At 41.3% G+C, this 13,755-nt stretch overlaps 1 protein-coding gene across 1 annotated transcript; it reads right to left on the reverse strand.

Annotated features, from left to right (window-relative positions):
• Positions 1-10,094: 10,094 nt before the first annotated feature.
• LOC135114414 (prostatic spermine-binding protein-like) lies at positions 10,095-13,038 on the reverse strand. The gene is made up of 4 exons (XM_064030317.1): positions 13,035-13,038; positions 11,385-11,675; positions 10,360-10,400; positions 10,095-10,241 (listed from the first exon to the last, which is right to left on the reverse strand). Exons 1-4 carry the CDS (start codon positions 13,036-13,038, stop codon positions 10,095-10,097), a joined length of 483 nt encoding a protein of 160 aa, XP_063886387.1.
• Positions 13,039-13,755: the final 717 nt, after the last annotated feature.

A 13,755-nucleotide genomic window follows, 5' to 3' on the forward strand; every position in this document is an offset into this window, starting at 1 on the left:
ATTGGTAAAGAGAATCGTGGTCTGTGACATACAAGGATTTGACGTAAGAGAATGGGAAGCAATATAAAGACATTGATCCAGAAGAATTAACGTATTATAATACATGATCATGGGAAGCATTGGTAAGAAGACAACATAAGACAAAAGGGAAGAATGAAAAGACAAGTATAATAAGAATTGATACGAGAAAAAAAAAAGCTCAAAAAGAAAAGGAGGAAGAATAAAGGAAGAAAATGCTGACAGAATAGGAGTTAGTAAAAGAAAACAGTCCAAGAGAAGAAGAGAAAGAGAATAAGAAACTTGGACCAATCAGGTTAATGTTTGATTGTGTGTGTGTGTGTGTGTGTGTGTGTGTGTGTGTGTGTGTGTGTGTGTGTGTGTCCAGCTAACATTCCCGGTAAAGCTGCTTACTTTACCTGAGCCTTCCTCTCAAAAGTTTGCCACCGATAGGAAGGTTCACAGTGGATCTGGAGCTCCTGTTACTTTATATTCTTATGCGCACAGCTTATGTAACTTTGTCTCGCGCAGGTCGCTTTCTTACCTACGTATGTACTAATATATACGTACGTTGATGTATTAAAGAGCAGATATATAAATTGAGAGAGAGAGGGAGAGAGAGAGAGAGAGAGAGAGAGAGAGAGAGAGAGAGAGAGAGAGAGAGAGAGAGAGAGAGAGAGAGAGAGAGAGAGAGAGAGAGAGAGAGAGAGATTGGGGGTCACGTGAGGTTGTTCTAGTATTTTTCGACTACCGCTGATCACCACTTGTTCTAGATTTATGTGATCATCACTTGTATCGAATGTTTTTTTCCTCTCCTCTTCTTTACTGCTTTCTGAGTTTAAATGATGATTCTTGCCCAGTTGATGATGCTTGCCACTGCTGGATGAGATGAGGAGTTTGGTGTGTTGGTAGCGTGGAGGACCGGTAGGGAGCTTGGTATTTTGGTAGCTTGGAGATCGTGGGTATAAGTTGATATAGTTGGTGTGTATGAGTAAAAGACACGTATGATGAGAGTTCTACTTGATTTAATAATAGGTAGAATGTGCACACTTGATACGAGACGATACCGTAACGTGACGATTGGTAGTTCTCTCTCTCTGAAGTGATATGAAATGATGACTGAGCAGCGTCTCTCAAGACTGGCTGTGACTGAGCGGAACTGAGTGAAAGACCAAGACTGACTGCTCCTGACTGAGGCTGAACTGTGATTGACTGACTGACTGAACTGTGACTGACTGACCAAGAGCTCTGACTGGGACTGACTGTACTCTGAACTGAGAGCTCGCTTGTTGAGGCTGCATTTATCTGAGCTAAGTGGATCACGTTTTGGTTTTTGGGTAGAAGAAATGATCAATCAGATGAGGAAATGAGGTAAAGGAGCCAATAGGATATCTCGTTATTTTAGCCAGTGACCAGGAAGGAAGATTCAGAGCGAACACAGGTGTTTTCCCTAAGGACTGGAAGTGGGTGTGAATTCCCTTGAAAGGTAGATAAGGAGAAGAAAGGTTAGAAATAGAATAGACTGGCTGGCCATGGACATACGTGGGATGAATATGAACACTTGCATGTGGGATGGATATATGAAATGGTGAATAATATATATAATAATAATAATAATAATAATAATAATAATAATAATAATAATAATAATAATTGTTGAGACTGATACAAGGTCATCTCTTGGAAAAGCCATAAGAGCGTAACAAGAGGAGGAAGATTGCAGCAAATTTGGAACCAGAACCAGATTAGCAGACAAATGAAAAAAAGGAGAAATAAACATGCTAAAAAATGGAGGATTAGATGGAGAAAGAGGAGGAAGAGGAGGAGGAAAAGGAGGTCGAGGTCAAGAAGGTAAAAGACAAAAGCCCTTAAGATTAAGAAGAGCGCGAAAAAAAATCATAAGGAAAATAGCAAAATAAAGATGAGGATATGAAGAAAAATGAGAGGAATAAACGAATAAGGGTAAAAGCAAAGAGGGAGAAGTGAAAAAGGTGCAGAAAAAAAACGAATTCGAGTGGGAGGAAAAGAGAAAATGGGTGATTAATCGAAGGATATGAAAAAAAGAAAAGAAAGACAAGAAAACGAATTAAAAACGAGGAGGAGGAACAGAAGAGAACGACCACAGGAGGAGCAGGAAGAGAAAAAAGATAAGAAAGAAGAAGGCATAAATTGATTATATGAAGAAAAGGTGAATATGAAAAGGTGAGAATATAAAGCAATAAACATAATTTGGACAAAAAATAAAAACCCTCTGATGTTTTCCATGTCCTTGCTGGCCGAAACCCTGGAAAGGTTTATGGACCTCTTATTGTTCTCCAAAACTGTGCCTCTGTGCTTGCACCTTGCCTAGTCAAACTTTTTCAGCTCTGTCTATCAACTTCTACCTTTCCTTTTTGCTGGAAGTTTGCCTACATTCAGCCTGTTCCTAAATAGGTTGACCGTTCTAATCCCTCAAACTACCGTCCCATTGCTTTAATTTCCTGCCTATCTAAAGTTTTTTTTTTTTTTTATCTATCCTCAACAGGAAGATTCTTAAACATCTATCACTTCACAACCTTTTATCTGATCGCCAGTATGGGTTCCGTCAAGCCCGCTCTACTGGTGATCTAGCTTTCCTTACTGAGTCTTGGTCATCCTCTTTTAGAGATTTTAGTGAAACTTTTGCTGTTGGCTTAGACATTTCGAAAGCTTTTGGTAAAGCTTGGGACGAAGCTTTGATTTCCAAAATACCCTCCTACGGCATTTATTCCTCTCTCTGTAACTTCATCTCAAGGGTCCTTTCTGACCGGTCTATTGCTGCGCTGGTAGACGGTCACTGTTCTCTTAAATCTATTAACATTGGTATTCTTCAGGGGGTTCTGTCCTGTCACCCACTCTCTTCCTATTATTCATTAATGATCTTCTGAACCAAACTTCTTGCCCTATCCACTCCTACCACCCTGCACTTTTCCACGTCTTTTCGTAGACGTCTAGCTCTTCAGGCAGTAAACAATTTATGCAGGGAAGCCACATAACGCCTGATTTCTGATCTCTCTAAATTTTCTGATTGGAGCAGAGCAAACTTATTATTGTTCAATGCCTCAAAAACTCAATTCCTCCATCTATCAACTCGACACAACCTTCCTGATAACTATCCCTTCTTCTTCAGTGACACTCAACTGTGCCCCTCTTCTATACTGAACATCCTCGGTCTGTCCTTTACTTATAACCTAAGCTGGAAACTCCACATGTCATCTCTAGCTAAAACAGCTTCTATGAAGTTAAGTGTTCTGAGTTGTTTCCGCCAGTTTTTCTCACCCCCTCCCATCCCCATCCCGGTGCCCCTCCTACATAAAAAAAAAAAAAAAAGGAGGAGAAGGAGGAGAAAGAATGATATGAAGAGGAGCAGGAAGACAAGTGGGTAACGAGGTCAATAGGGATTAAGTGATAGGAAAGGGAAAAGAAAAAAGCAGCAAGAAGATATGAAGACGAATAAAAAAGAGGAGGAGCAGGTAAAGAAGTGAAGAGAAACAGAAAGAAGAATAAAGAAGGTTGATAAATTGAAGAATATAAAAACAAAAAATAGCGAGGAAGGAAAAAAAAAAAAAAAGCGAATGTAAAGAAGGAGGAGGAGGAGCAAGCAAAGAAGTGAAGAGAAACAGGGAGGCAGGTGGGCAACGATGAAGGGCTTAACTGATTAAGCCGGTAAGAGACGGATGGGCATGAGCGTTTGCCCAAGACATCAAAACACTGTTTTTTGCTGCAGGCCTCTTGGTGACGTCTTTCCTCGCACCCTGTTGACTGTCTTTAATTCATGTCCCGTCACTAATTTAGCCCTTCTCCTCACCATCCTTCTCCCCATCATCCTCTCTCATACACCGTAGTCATCAGAAATCAAATAAGAGAGAACAGTAGAAGAGAATAGGAAAGGTTCTCATGCTAAGTGTAGACAAGAACTGGACAAAAGTAGAATTTTTCATACGGCAAAGTTCTAAACGAGAGTAGAAGTTTTGACACTGAAGTACACAATAAGTGGACAAAAGTAGTTTTCATAAGATGATTTGGCAAGAATTTGTAAATAATATATTCCCATCGACATTGTTGTTAGTGTTTTTTTTTTTTTCTGTTATCAAGGAAAATACCTGTTTTGTTTTAGTTTTTTTTTTTTTTTGTCGTAAAGGACCGAATTGATTTTTTTTTTTTTTTCCGGGAAGGTGATGGCAGTGATGGGGACACTGGTGACAGTGATAGTGAAAAAAAATGGGAAAAGAGTTGTGGTGCTAGTAAATCATGAAAACTTCAGTAATACGTGGCAGTTATTCATTAAATGGAATTCCTAGCCTTAGATAAAAGAAAGTGCAACATATGCAGTCAATTAAGCACTATTCCTGAAGACATTACATGAACTTCCGTGAAAATTACGAAACTGTAATATTAAAACAAACATATGTAAGATATTAACAGTTCATATAAAAGGAAGGAGGAGGAAGAGGAGGAGGAGGTAGAAGAAGGTCATTAGAGACAGGAGGAGCAAGAGCAGTAATGGTCCAAAACAGGAAGACGTGAAAATTTCCGAACAAATAAAAACAGGCAAATGCAGCAGTATTACTAGTAGATAGGAAAGAAAGGAGGAAGCTGCGGAGTAGGTGGAGAGTGATTAGACACAGGAGGAGCAAGAACAAGCATATTCCAAATGAAGAGGAGAAAAAAGGAAGGAAGACCCAAGAGAGCGTTATAATAAATTTACTTTCTCTTCCTCTTGTGGTCTGCAGGCCTGGTAAGCACGTGACTTTCATTAGCAACGTAGTCACATTTATGGGAACGTGACCGTCACTCCGCAGGGAACGAGGTAGAGCGGGGTGGAGTAATGATCCTAATAATTGGAAAGGAGGAGGAGGAAAAAAAGATGATGGGAAACGGGGAACAAGTAAAAAAAAATGAGTGAAGAAAAAGTTTATAAATCTCCCATTTTCACTCCTGTGTGTGATTAGATCCATCTCAAAATATTTACTATTCCCCCCTCCACATCTCCTAACATGTACCCTTTCCATGTCCCCATCTCCCTCCTTCCTCTCCCCTCCACGTCCCTCTCCCAACCCTACCCTCTCCTCTCCACCTTCCCTTATCGTGTCAGTGTGTCTGTGTGTGGGTGTGTGTGTAGCTCTTAGACAGCTAGAAAGAAAATACGAAAAAATGGATCTATTAAGAGTATATTATGTCAGCGTTAATAGGTCACTTACATCATAAAGAGAAAATGTTTTAAAATTCACAAATGGCAATTACGTAAGAGGTGAATTATTACAAAGCGTCGCAAGGAAATTGTGTGTTGCATAAACATAATGTACCACAGTGATGTTAACTGTGGCTGCAAAGGTGACACTGGTTTATTCATTTCTTGGTACTGCTGTTTTATCATTCATTGTTATCATTGTAGCTTTTTCTTTTAATATGTTTCTGTGTCTATTTGCCTGTTTGTTTGTCTCTGTCTGTCAGTATGCATACATACATTTTTGTTTTATGTATATGTGTAAAGATCTATCTTTGCATGTATGTTCATGTTATCTGTGTATGTGTGTATGTATGCATGTATGTATTTCAGTCTATTTGTTTGTCCATGTAATCTATCTATCTGCCGGTCTTATCTGTCTATCTATATATATACCTTCTTCTTCTTCTTCTTCTTCTTCTTCTTCTTCTTCTTCTTCTTCTTCTTCTTCTTCTTCTTCTTCTTCTTCTTCTTCTTCTTCTTCTTCTTCTTCCTCTCTCTCTCTCTCTCTCTCTCTCTCTCTCTCTCTCCTCTCTCTCTCTCTCTCTCTCTCCTCTCTCTCTCTCTCTCTCTCTCTCTCTCTCTCTCTCTCTCTCTCTCTCTCTCTCTCTCTCTCTCTCTCTCTCTCTCTCTCTCTCTCTCTCTCTCTCTCTCTCTCTCTCTCTCTCAAGCAATCAGGCACGTTCATGTCTGTCTATAAATAACAGATGCACGTGTCATCAAGAACATCGTGTCCCTCTTGTATTCCTGTGTATTAGGAAAAAGAAACTCAATAAAAGAAAGCTTAGTCTGATTGCTATTGCCTTGTTTTATATTTATTTGTTTTCTATAAAGCTACTAATTGGCCCGATTGCTTTTAAATGGAGTAGATGGCAGTTTTATTTATTTATTTTTTTTTATGGTCTGCTTCCTCCTTCTCTTCCTTCTCCACATATTTCATCTTTTTTTTTTGTTTTCGTCCCTATTTGTTCTTATTTTGTTTTCTCTTTCTCCTAATCATTATCATCTTAATCACCTCTTTCTCTCCTCCTCCTCCTCCTCCTCCTCTTCCTCTTCCTCTTCCTCTTCTTCTTCCTCTTCCTCTTCCTCCTCCTCCTCCTCCTCCTCCTCCTCCTCCTCCTCCTCCTCCTCCTCCTCCTCCTCCTCCTTCTGACCCCTACTCGGATTTCGAGCCGTTTATTACAACTCTTTGTCGCTTGTCACTAAGCCATGACCCTATCCAGCCTAATACCTTCCCATCTATCCCATGTGCCCTAACCTTTCTCAGGAGCCTTTTATAGGGTACCTTGTCAAATGCTTTACTAAAGTCTAGATACAAGATATCATAACTATCACCATTATCTACTGCCTCGTAAAATGTACGAGGCAGTAGATAATGGTGATAGCTATAATATCATATATCTGGACTTTAGTAAAGCATTTGACAAGGTACCCCATCAAAGGCTCCTGAGAAAGGTTAGGGCACACGGGATAGATGGGAAGGTGTTAGGTTGGATAGGGTCATGGCTTAGTGACAGGCGACAAAGAGTTGTATACAATAAACGGCTCGAAATCCGAGTGGGGTCATGTAATTAGTGGGGTGCCACAGGGATCAGTATTAGGGCCATTGTTATTTATAATATATATCAATGACTTGGATAGTGGAATTAGTAGTGATGTTAGCAGATTTGCGGATGACACAAAGATAGGTAGATTAATTAGGACAGAATCGGATGCCATCGCCTTGCAGACAGATTTAGATAGAATGAATGAATGGACGGATAGATGGCAAATGCAATTTAACATCAATAAATGCAAAGTACCTAGCGTAGGTAAAGGAAACCCACACAATAGGTAGAGGAAACCCACACATTAAACAACCAAACTCTGGTAGGTACAGGGTACGAGAAAGATTTAGGAGTTATAGTTAGCTCTGAACTCCGTCTAGGGAAACAATGCATAGAAGCCAGAAACAGGGCAAATAGGGTACTAGGATTCATTTTTAGAAGTGTTAAAAGTAGAAGGCTGGAAGTAATATTAAAGTTATACTTGGCGCTGGTCAGACCTCATCTAGACTACGCTGTGCAGTTGTGGTCCCCACATTACAGGAAAGATATAGGTCTATTAGAATCAGTACAGAGGAGAATGACTAAAAGGATACAGGGGATGAGGAGTATTCCTTACGAGGCGAGATTGAAGCTGTTAAATTTGCATTCTTTAGAAAGACGTAGGTTAAGAGGGGACCTGATAGAAGTCTTTAAGTGGTATAAGGGTTGTAACAAGGGGGATGTAGGCAAAATTCTTAGGATCAGCAACCATGGTAGAACAAGAAATAACGGGTTCAAGCTTGAAAAATTAAGGTTTAGGAAGGAGATAGGAAAAAATTGGTTCTCAAATAGAGTGGTATATGAGTGGAACGGACTCAGTAATCATGTTGTTAGTGCTAGGACACTAGAGAGCTTTAAGAGAAGATTAGACAGGTTTATGGTTGGGAATAATAGATGGAAATAGGTAGGTATATTTCATACAGGGACTGCCACGTGTAAGCCTGGTCGCTTCTTGCAGCTTCCCTTATTTCTTATGTTCTTATGTTCTTATGTTCCTCCTCCTCCTCCTCCTCCTCCTCCTCCTCCTCCTCCTCCTCCTCCTCCACTCTCCTCCTCCTCCTCCTCCTCCAAACTATCAAATGTCACGCCAATCTTTAAAAAGGGAATTAAATGACTCCCAGCCAATTACAGGCCGATCAGTCTAACTTCAGTAGTGTGCAGGCAGATAAAAACAATAATCAGAGATAAGATTGTTAAATACTTAGAAGAAAATAAAATCATGAAAGATTCACAAGGTTTCAGAAACAAACGTTCCTGCTTGACAAATTTACTAGACGTCTTCTACGAAGTATTTAACTCGTATGACGAGACAAAAGCAGTTGATATTTATCTTGATTTCCAGAAAGCTTTCGACACTGTTCCCCATATGAGACTCATCAGTAAAGTAAAAGCTCATGGCGTAACCAAAAACACCCTGAAATGGCCAAGAGACTGGCTCTCTGATAGAAAACAGCGTGTTGTAATTAATGGAAAAGAATCAGATTGGCATAATGTAAATAGCGGCGTTCTTCAAGGTTCTTTATTAGGACTAGTACTTTTTATAATATATATTAATGATATTGATGAAGGAATTAATTGCAAGATAAGTAAATTTGCAGACGACACCAAAATAACAAATAAAGTAACGTCAACGTCACAATGGCAGTAAACCTCAGTAAACTAACAAGCTGGGCAGAAAAATGGCAGTTGAGATTCAATATAGAAAAGTTCTACATATCGGAAACAAGAATGTTCAAGCGAGATATGTAATGAATAACATGCCACTGTCAAGTGCCGAAAATGAAAAAGATCTTGGTGTCGTTGTGTCAAAAGATTTAAAGCCGAGTCAACACTGCACAGAAACAGTAAAGACGGTAAATAAATTAGTAGGGTTCATTGGAAGAACTTTTGAATTTAAATCAGAAAAGGTTATACTTGCCTTATATAATTCAATGGTGCGCCCTCATCTGGAATACCATATTACAAAAAAGACATTAAAAAAATAGAAAAGATATAGCGTAGAGTCACTAAGATCATTCCAAGATCGCGTAACAAGCCGTATGAGGAACAGCTGGAACAATTAAACCTATTTAGCTTAATGAAGCGCAGGATAAGAGGAAACCTAAGTGAAGTGTTCAAAATGTTTCAAGGATATACCAACCTTGATGTTAATGAATATTTTATCATTGATCGTTCTAACCTGATAAGAAATAATGGATTCAAGATTATACCCAAACGTTTTAAATCCCTCGAGGCGAAGCATTATTTCTTTAATCGTGTAGTAAATATCTGGAATAAGCTTCCTTCAGAAATCGTGAACAGCAATTCTATTGAATCATTAAAAAATAAAATAAACAAATATTTAAAAGCTCTCTTTTTGTCCGAATAATTGCTAAATTTACTAATATAACTCTTTTATTTGACAAATACCAATTTTGTTATCAATTGTGCTCATTTTTAAATAGGCATATAGAGTTCATCGTAGAATGAATAGTAGAACTTCCTTTCATTCTTTCTTATGAAAATTTCATGTCAATTTTTCCATACTGTATGGTACTTTTCCCATCTATTTTCATGCCAGCGCAAGCTGGAGGGAGTGATGGGTGGGGAGGAGCCTTCTGCTGTCTTGTCTTGTCTCTCTGCCCTGTAGCTAGCTAGAAGCAGTTACGAAACAGCTTTGCAAAGACCAAAAGTTCTAGTGCCGTTTGGTTTTCCTTTGTATTCCTATGTATTCTTTCTCCTCCTCCTTTCCACTTACTACTCTCTTCTTTCCCTCCACCTGCTAACCTATCCAACTATTTTTTTTTTTCTTCCACCTACTCATCTTCTTTCTCTCCATCTACTTATCTTTCTATCCCTCCTTTCCTCCTACCCACCTTCCCTTCTTGAACTACACTTGCTCCTCTTCCTACACCTCATTCTTTCCCTCTCATCTCCTGCCCTCCTAATATCCTCCTTGACGGCCTCGCGCAGCAGAGATTTATATTAAGAAATGTCAAACGCGTACTCCCTCAGTCACAACTTTGGGAAGCGAGAGGCAGTGCTGGTGCCGGTGGGGACTCGCAGAAGCTTCCCAGAGATGTCCCTGCCATGATACAGTCGCGCTCAGAAGTCTGGTTAACCTGCTGTACTCACTCTGTTACCCTCTGCACTTCCTCTTACCTTTGACTTGAATTGTTTCAATAGGGAGATTTGAAGACGCTTCTCTTTATAATTTTGGATAATCCTTTTGACTGACACCTTCACTGAACCTTTCTTTTCATACGATTGGTAACCTGCTACACTCGTTATGCACTTCCTCTTACCTTTGACTTGAGCTGTTTCAATTGGGAGGTTTCAAGATACTTCTCTTTATAATCCTGGATGAACCTTTTGACTGTGCCTTCTTGAGGGACTGGTGCCTTTATTGGGCCTGGTAACCTGCTGCTCTCACTCTGTAGAGCAACGTGCACAACAGAGGAGCAAGAAGTCTGATCCAGCTTTCAGTAATACCCCTGTGAAGCTACAATATCCATCACTGTAACTAAAGGTATACCCCAAGACATTATCAACCTCCTGTGATCTGTTACAGCCTTCGTGGATGAGATGTACAGCTGTGAGACCAAATATTCAATTCAAATCACAAACACCACGAAGATTTCTCAGCGTGCAGGTAGATGAGGAGTACCGAGACATCTCTGCAACTAAATTTGTCACATTTTGACTTTTGTTTTTCGTTTTTGGGAGCGATAAGTTGAGCTGGCTGTTATTGTTGTTGTTCTTGTCGTCGTTGTTGTCGTCGTCGTCGTCGTCGTTATTGTTGTTGTTGTTGTTGTTGTTGTTGTCGTCGTTGTCGTCGTCGTCGTTGTTGTTGTTGTTGTTGTTGTTGTTGTTGTTGTTGTTGTCGTCGTCGTCGTCGTCGTCGTCGTTGTTGTTGTTGTTGTCGTCGTCGTTGTCGTCGTTGTCGTCGTTGTCGTCGTTGCTGTTGTTGTTGTTGTTGTTGTTGTTGTTGTTGTGTTGTCGTCGTCGTTGTTGTAGTCGTCGTCGTCGTTGCTGTTGTTGTTGTTGTTGTTGTCGTCGTCGTTTGTCGTCGTTGTCGTCGTCGTTGCTGTTGTTGTTGTTGTTGTTGTCGTCGTCGTTGTCGTCGTCGTTATCGTCGTCGTCGTCGTCGTCGTCGTTGTTGTTGTTGTTGTTGTTGTTGTTGTTGTTGTTGTTGTTGTTGTTGTCGTCGTCGTCGTCGTCGTCGTTGTTGTTGTTGTTGTTGTTGTTGTTGTTGTTGTTGTTATTGCTGTCGTCGTCGTCGCCGTTGTCGTCGTCGTCGTCGTCGTCGTCGTCGTCGTCGTTGTTGTTGTTGTTGTTGTTGTTGTTGTTGTTGTTGTTGTCGTCGTCGTCGTCGTCGTCGTCGTCGTCGTCGTCGTTGTTGTTGTTGTTGTTGTTGTTGTTGTTGTTGTTGTCGTCGTCGTCGTCGTCGTTGTCGTTGTTGTTGTTGTTGTTGTTGTTGTTGTTGTTGTTGATGTCGTCGTCGTCGCCGTTGTCGTCGTCGTCGTCGTTGTTGTTGTTGTTGTTGTTGTTGTTGTCGTTGTTGTTGTTGTTATTGCTGTCGTCGTCGTCGCCGTTGTCGTCGTCGCCATTGTCGTCGTCGTTGCCGTTGTCGTCGTCGTCGCCGTTGTCGTCGTCGTCGTCGCCATTGTCGTCGTCATCGCCGTTGTCGTCGTCGTCGCCATTGTCGTCGTCGTTGCCGTTGTCGTCGTCGTCGTCGCCGTTGTCGTCGTCGTCGTCGCCATTGTCGTCGTCATCGCCGTTGTCGTCGTCGTCGCCGTTGTCGTCGTTGTTGTTGTGGTTTTCGTTGTTGTTGTTAATAATGTTGTTGTTGTTGTCGTCGTCGCCGTCTTATTTTTGTGCCTTTCTAACCAGCCTCCTTGATATAAGGAAAAAAAAAAAACCTATCTTATCTGGCTATTTAAACAGAGGAAAAATACGCGGTTACGAGTATATTAACCCCTCCCCCAGACAAACCCACAAAACAGGTAGCGAGAACCCATTCACCCTCTTAAAGCCATACACAGGTGTCCTATTAATTCACTCTCCAACACCTGTCTTCATCTGCGTCTTACCTGGCCGAGATTAAAACCAAACTCTTCCCAGCACGTAATATTCAGCTAACCAAGTGGCCTGATTCCTGCCAACCGTTCCCTTGCATCTTTGTTATTGTTATTATTATTAAAGCGTCGATGTGTTGCTATACGTCTCAGATCCTCAGGCAGGTCGCAGTCAGCTGGTCAGGAGGAGGGTGATAGGGAGGTGGGGAGAGGTTCAATCACCGAGGTCATCCAGGTCATAAGGTCACCAAATGGGATTCTGTGCTGAAATACATAAATAAACATGGAGAGTGTGTAAAACACGATTGCAGGATTAATCATGTGTTTATTTCCGTGATTGGATATGGGATGCCTGGGTATGGGACGGGAGAGAGAGAAAGAGAGAGAGAGAGAGAGAGAGAGAGAGAGAGAGAGAGAGAGAGAGAGAGAAGCTACTGGGACATGTTGCTTCTATACGTGTGTGTGTGTGTGTGTGTCCTACCCATACAATAATATAGACCACCTTATCAAACTTTGTCAATAATCATTACTAACGAAAATAAAATCGCCTACCACACATCCCCCATCCCACATCCCCACATTCCACTTTCCCCACGCCCCCACCCCACCCCCACAGGCCAGATTAGTAAAGATGCATTGCTAGAGAAGAGGTGCCAAGATCACCGCAAAGAGATCTGTTGGCGTGACGCTGCATCAGAGACAGACAGTGGTGGAGGCTCGAGTTGGTTAGGGAGGAACTGGTGGAGGCTGGTAGTGGCTGGGCGGAGCGTAGCTAGGGCGGGGTGGTGGAGGGTGGATTTGGTAGGGTGAGGTACAGGTGGGAGGTGTCTGGGGAAGGGGAGGCAGGATGACAGGGGTGGTGAGCATGGAGGTGTTTGAAGGGGAGACTAAGATGCATCCTCGCGTTGTTAGTGATTGAGTGAACCATAAGGACATAAGGGAAACTGACCTGAGAGAGACAACTACTAAGTTTATTTATTTATTATTTCTTTTCACTTTCATCTTTTTATTTATGTTTTTTTTTTCTATTTGTTTTATCTTTTTTTTTCTATTTTATCTTATTATTTTTCTTCCCTGTAGTCTTCCTCCCTTCAACATTGTAAAAGGCGTGCATGTGGCTGTCCCTGTATGAAACTTGCATATCTATACCCATCTCTATCATCCCTATCCATACATTTATCTCATCTTAGCACTGCGGTATCGTGTGGTGATAGAAGTTGTGAGAGGTGGAGCTGGAGGAACATAAGGACATGCAATTAGGTAGTGTGAAAGAAAAGCAAGTAGATAGCAACGTAATAGCTTATAATGAAGATTAGCCAAGTTTTTATTTAATGCTAGGCTAGATGAGAAGAAAGAAGAGCAGGAGGACGTATTCTGTGTGTGTGTGTGTGTGTGTGTGTGTGTGTAATAATAATAATAATAATAATAATAAACGGTTTATTATTTAGGCAGTTGACAAACTGAAAATGTACATAGGGGATGGGGAAAAACTTAACATTAATCCTAACGGTAAGACTAATCTAGGAGGGAAATACTATTGATTGATGGCTCGCACCATGGTGGGAATCGCACTGAGTCTGTACCGGTCCGTGCGCGGCGCCTTCAGGGGCGTTATTTTGTTGTGGTGTCTGGTGGCACGGACAGGGCGAGGCGCGTCGGGCGGCAGCATGTCTCTGAGACGCGGATGATGCAGTAGTCCCTTCCCAAACTTCTCCAGAGCCTCTCGGTGCCTGGTGGATATTCTGGACAGACTCAGGGTGGTCAGGGCTTCTTCATAGGTGGTGTATGCAGGGCCAAGGATGACCCTGCACGCCCTTTTCTGCACACTCTCTAGCCTGTAGCTGTTGAGTGTGTGTGAGGGAGGAGGACC

Source organism: Scylla paramamosain, chromosome 27 (genome assembly GCF_035594125.1).
Source record: "Scylla paramamosain isolate STU-SP2022 chromosome 27, ASM3559412v1, whole genome shotgun sequence".
In the NCBI taxonomy this organism is placed as follows: domain Eukaryota; kingdom Metazoa; phylum Arthropoda; class Malacostraca; order Decapoda; family Portunidae; genus Scylla; species Scylla paramamosain.

Bases quoted from the DNA above. Each gene is read 5' to 3' on its own strand.
- LOC135114414 (XM_064030317.1), bottom strand. The intron at 10,401-11,384 runs GCAATAACAACA...TTGGTCTCACAG, and splicing joins CAACGGCGACGACGACGACA to CTGTACATCTCATCCACGAA. The intron at 10,242-10,359 runs GTTGATAATGTC...GTTGCTCTACAG, and splicing joins GCTGTAACAGATCACAGGAG to AGTGAGAGCAGCAGGTTACC.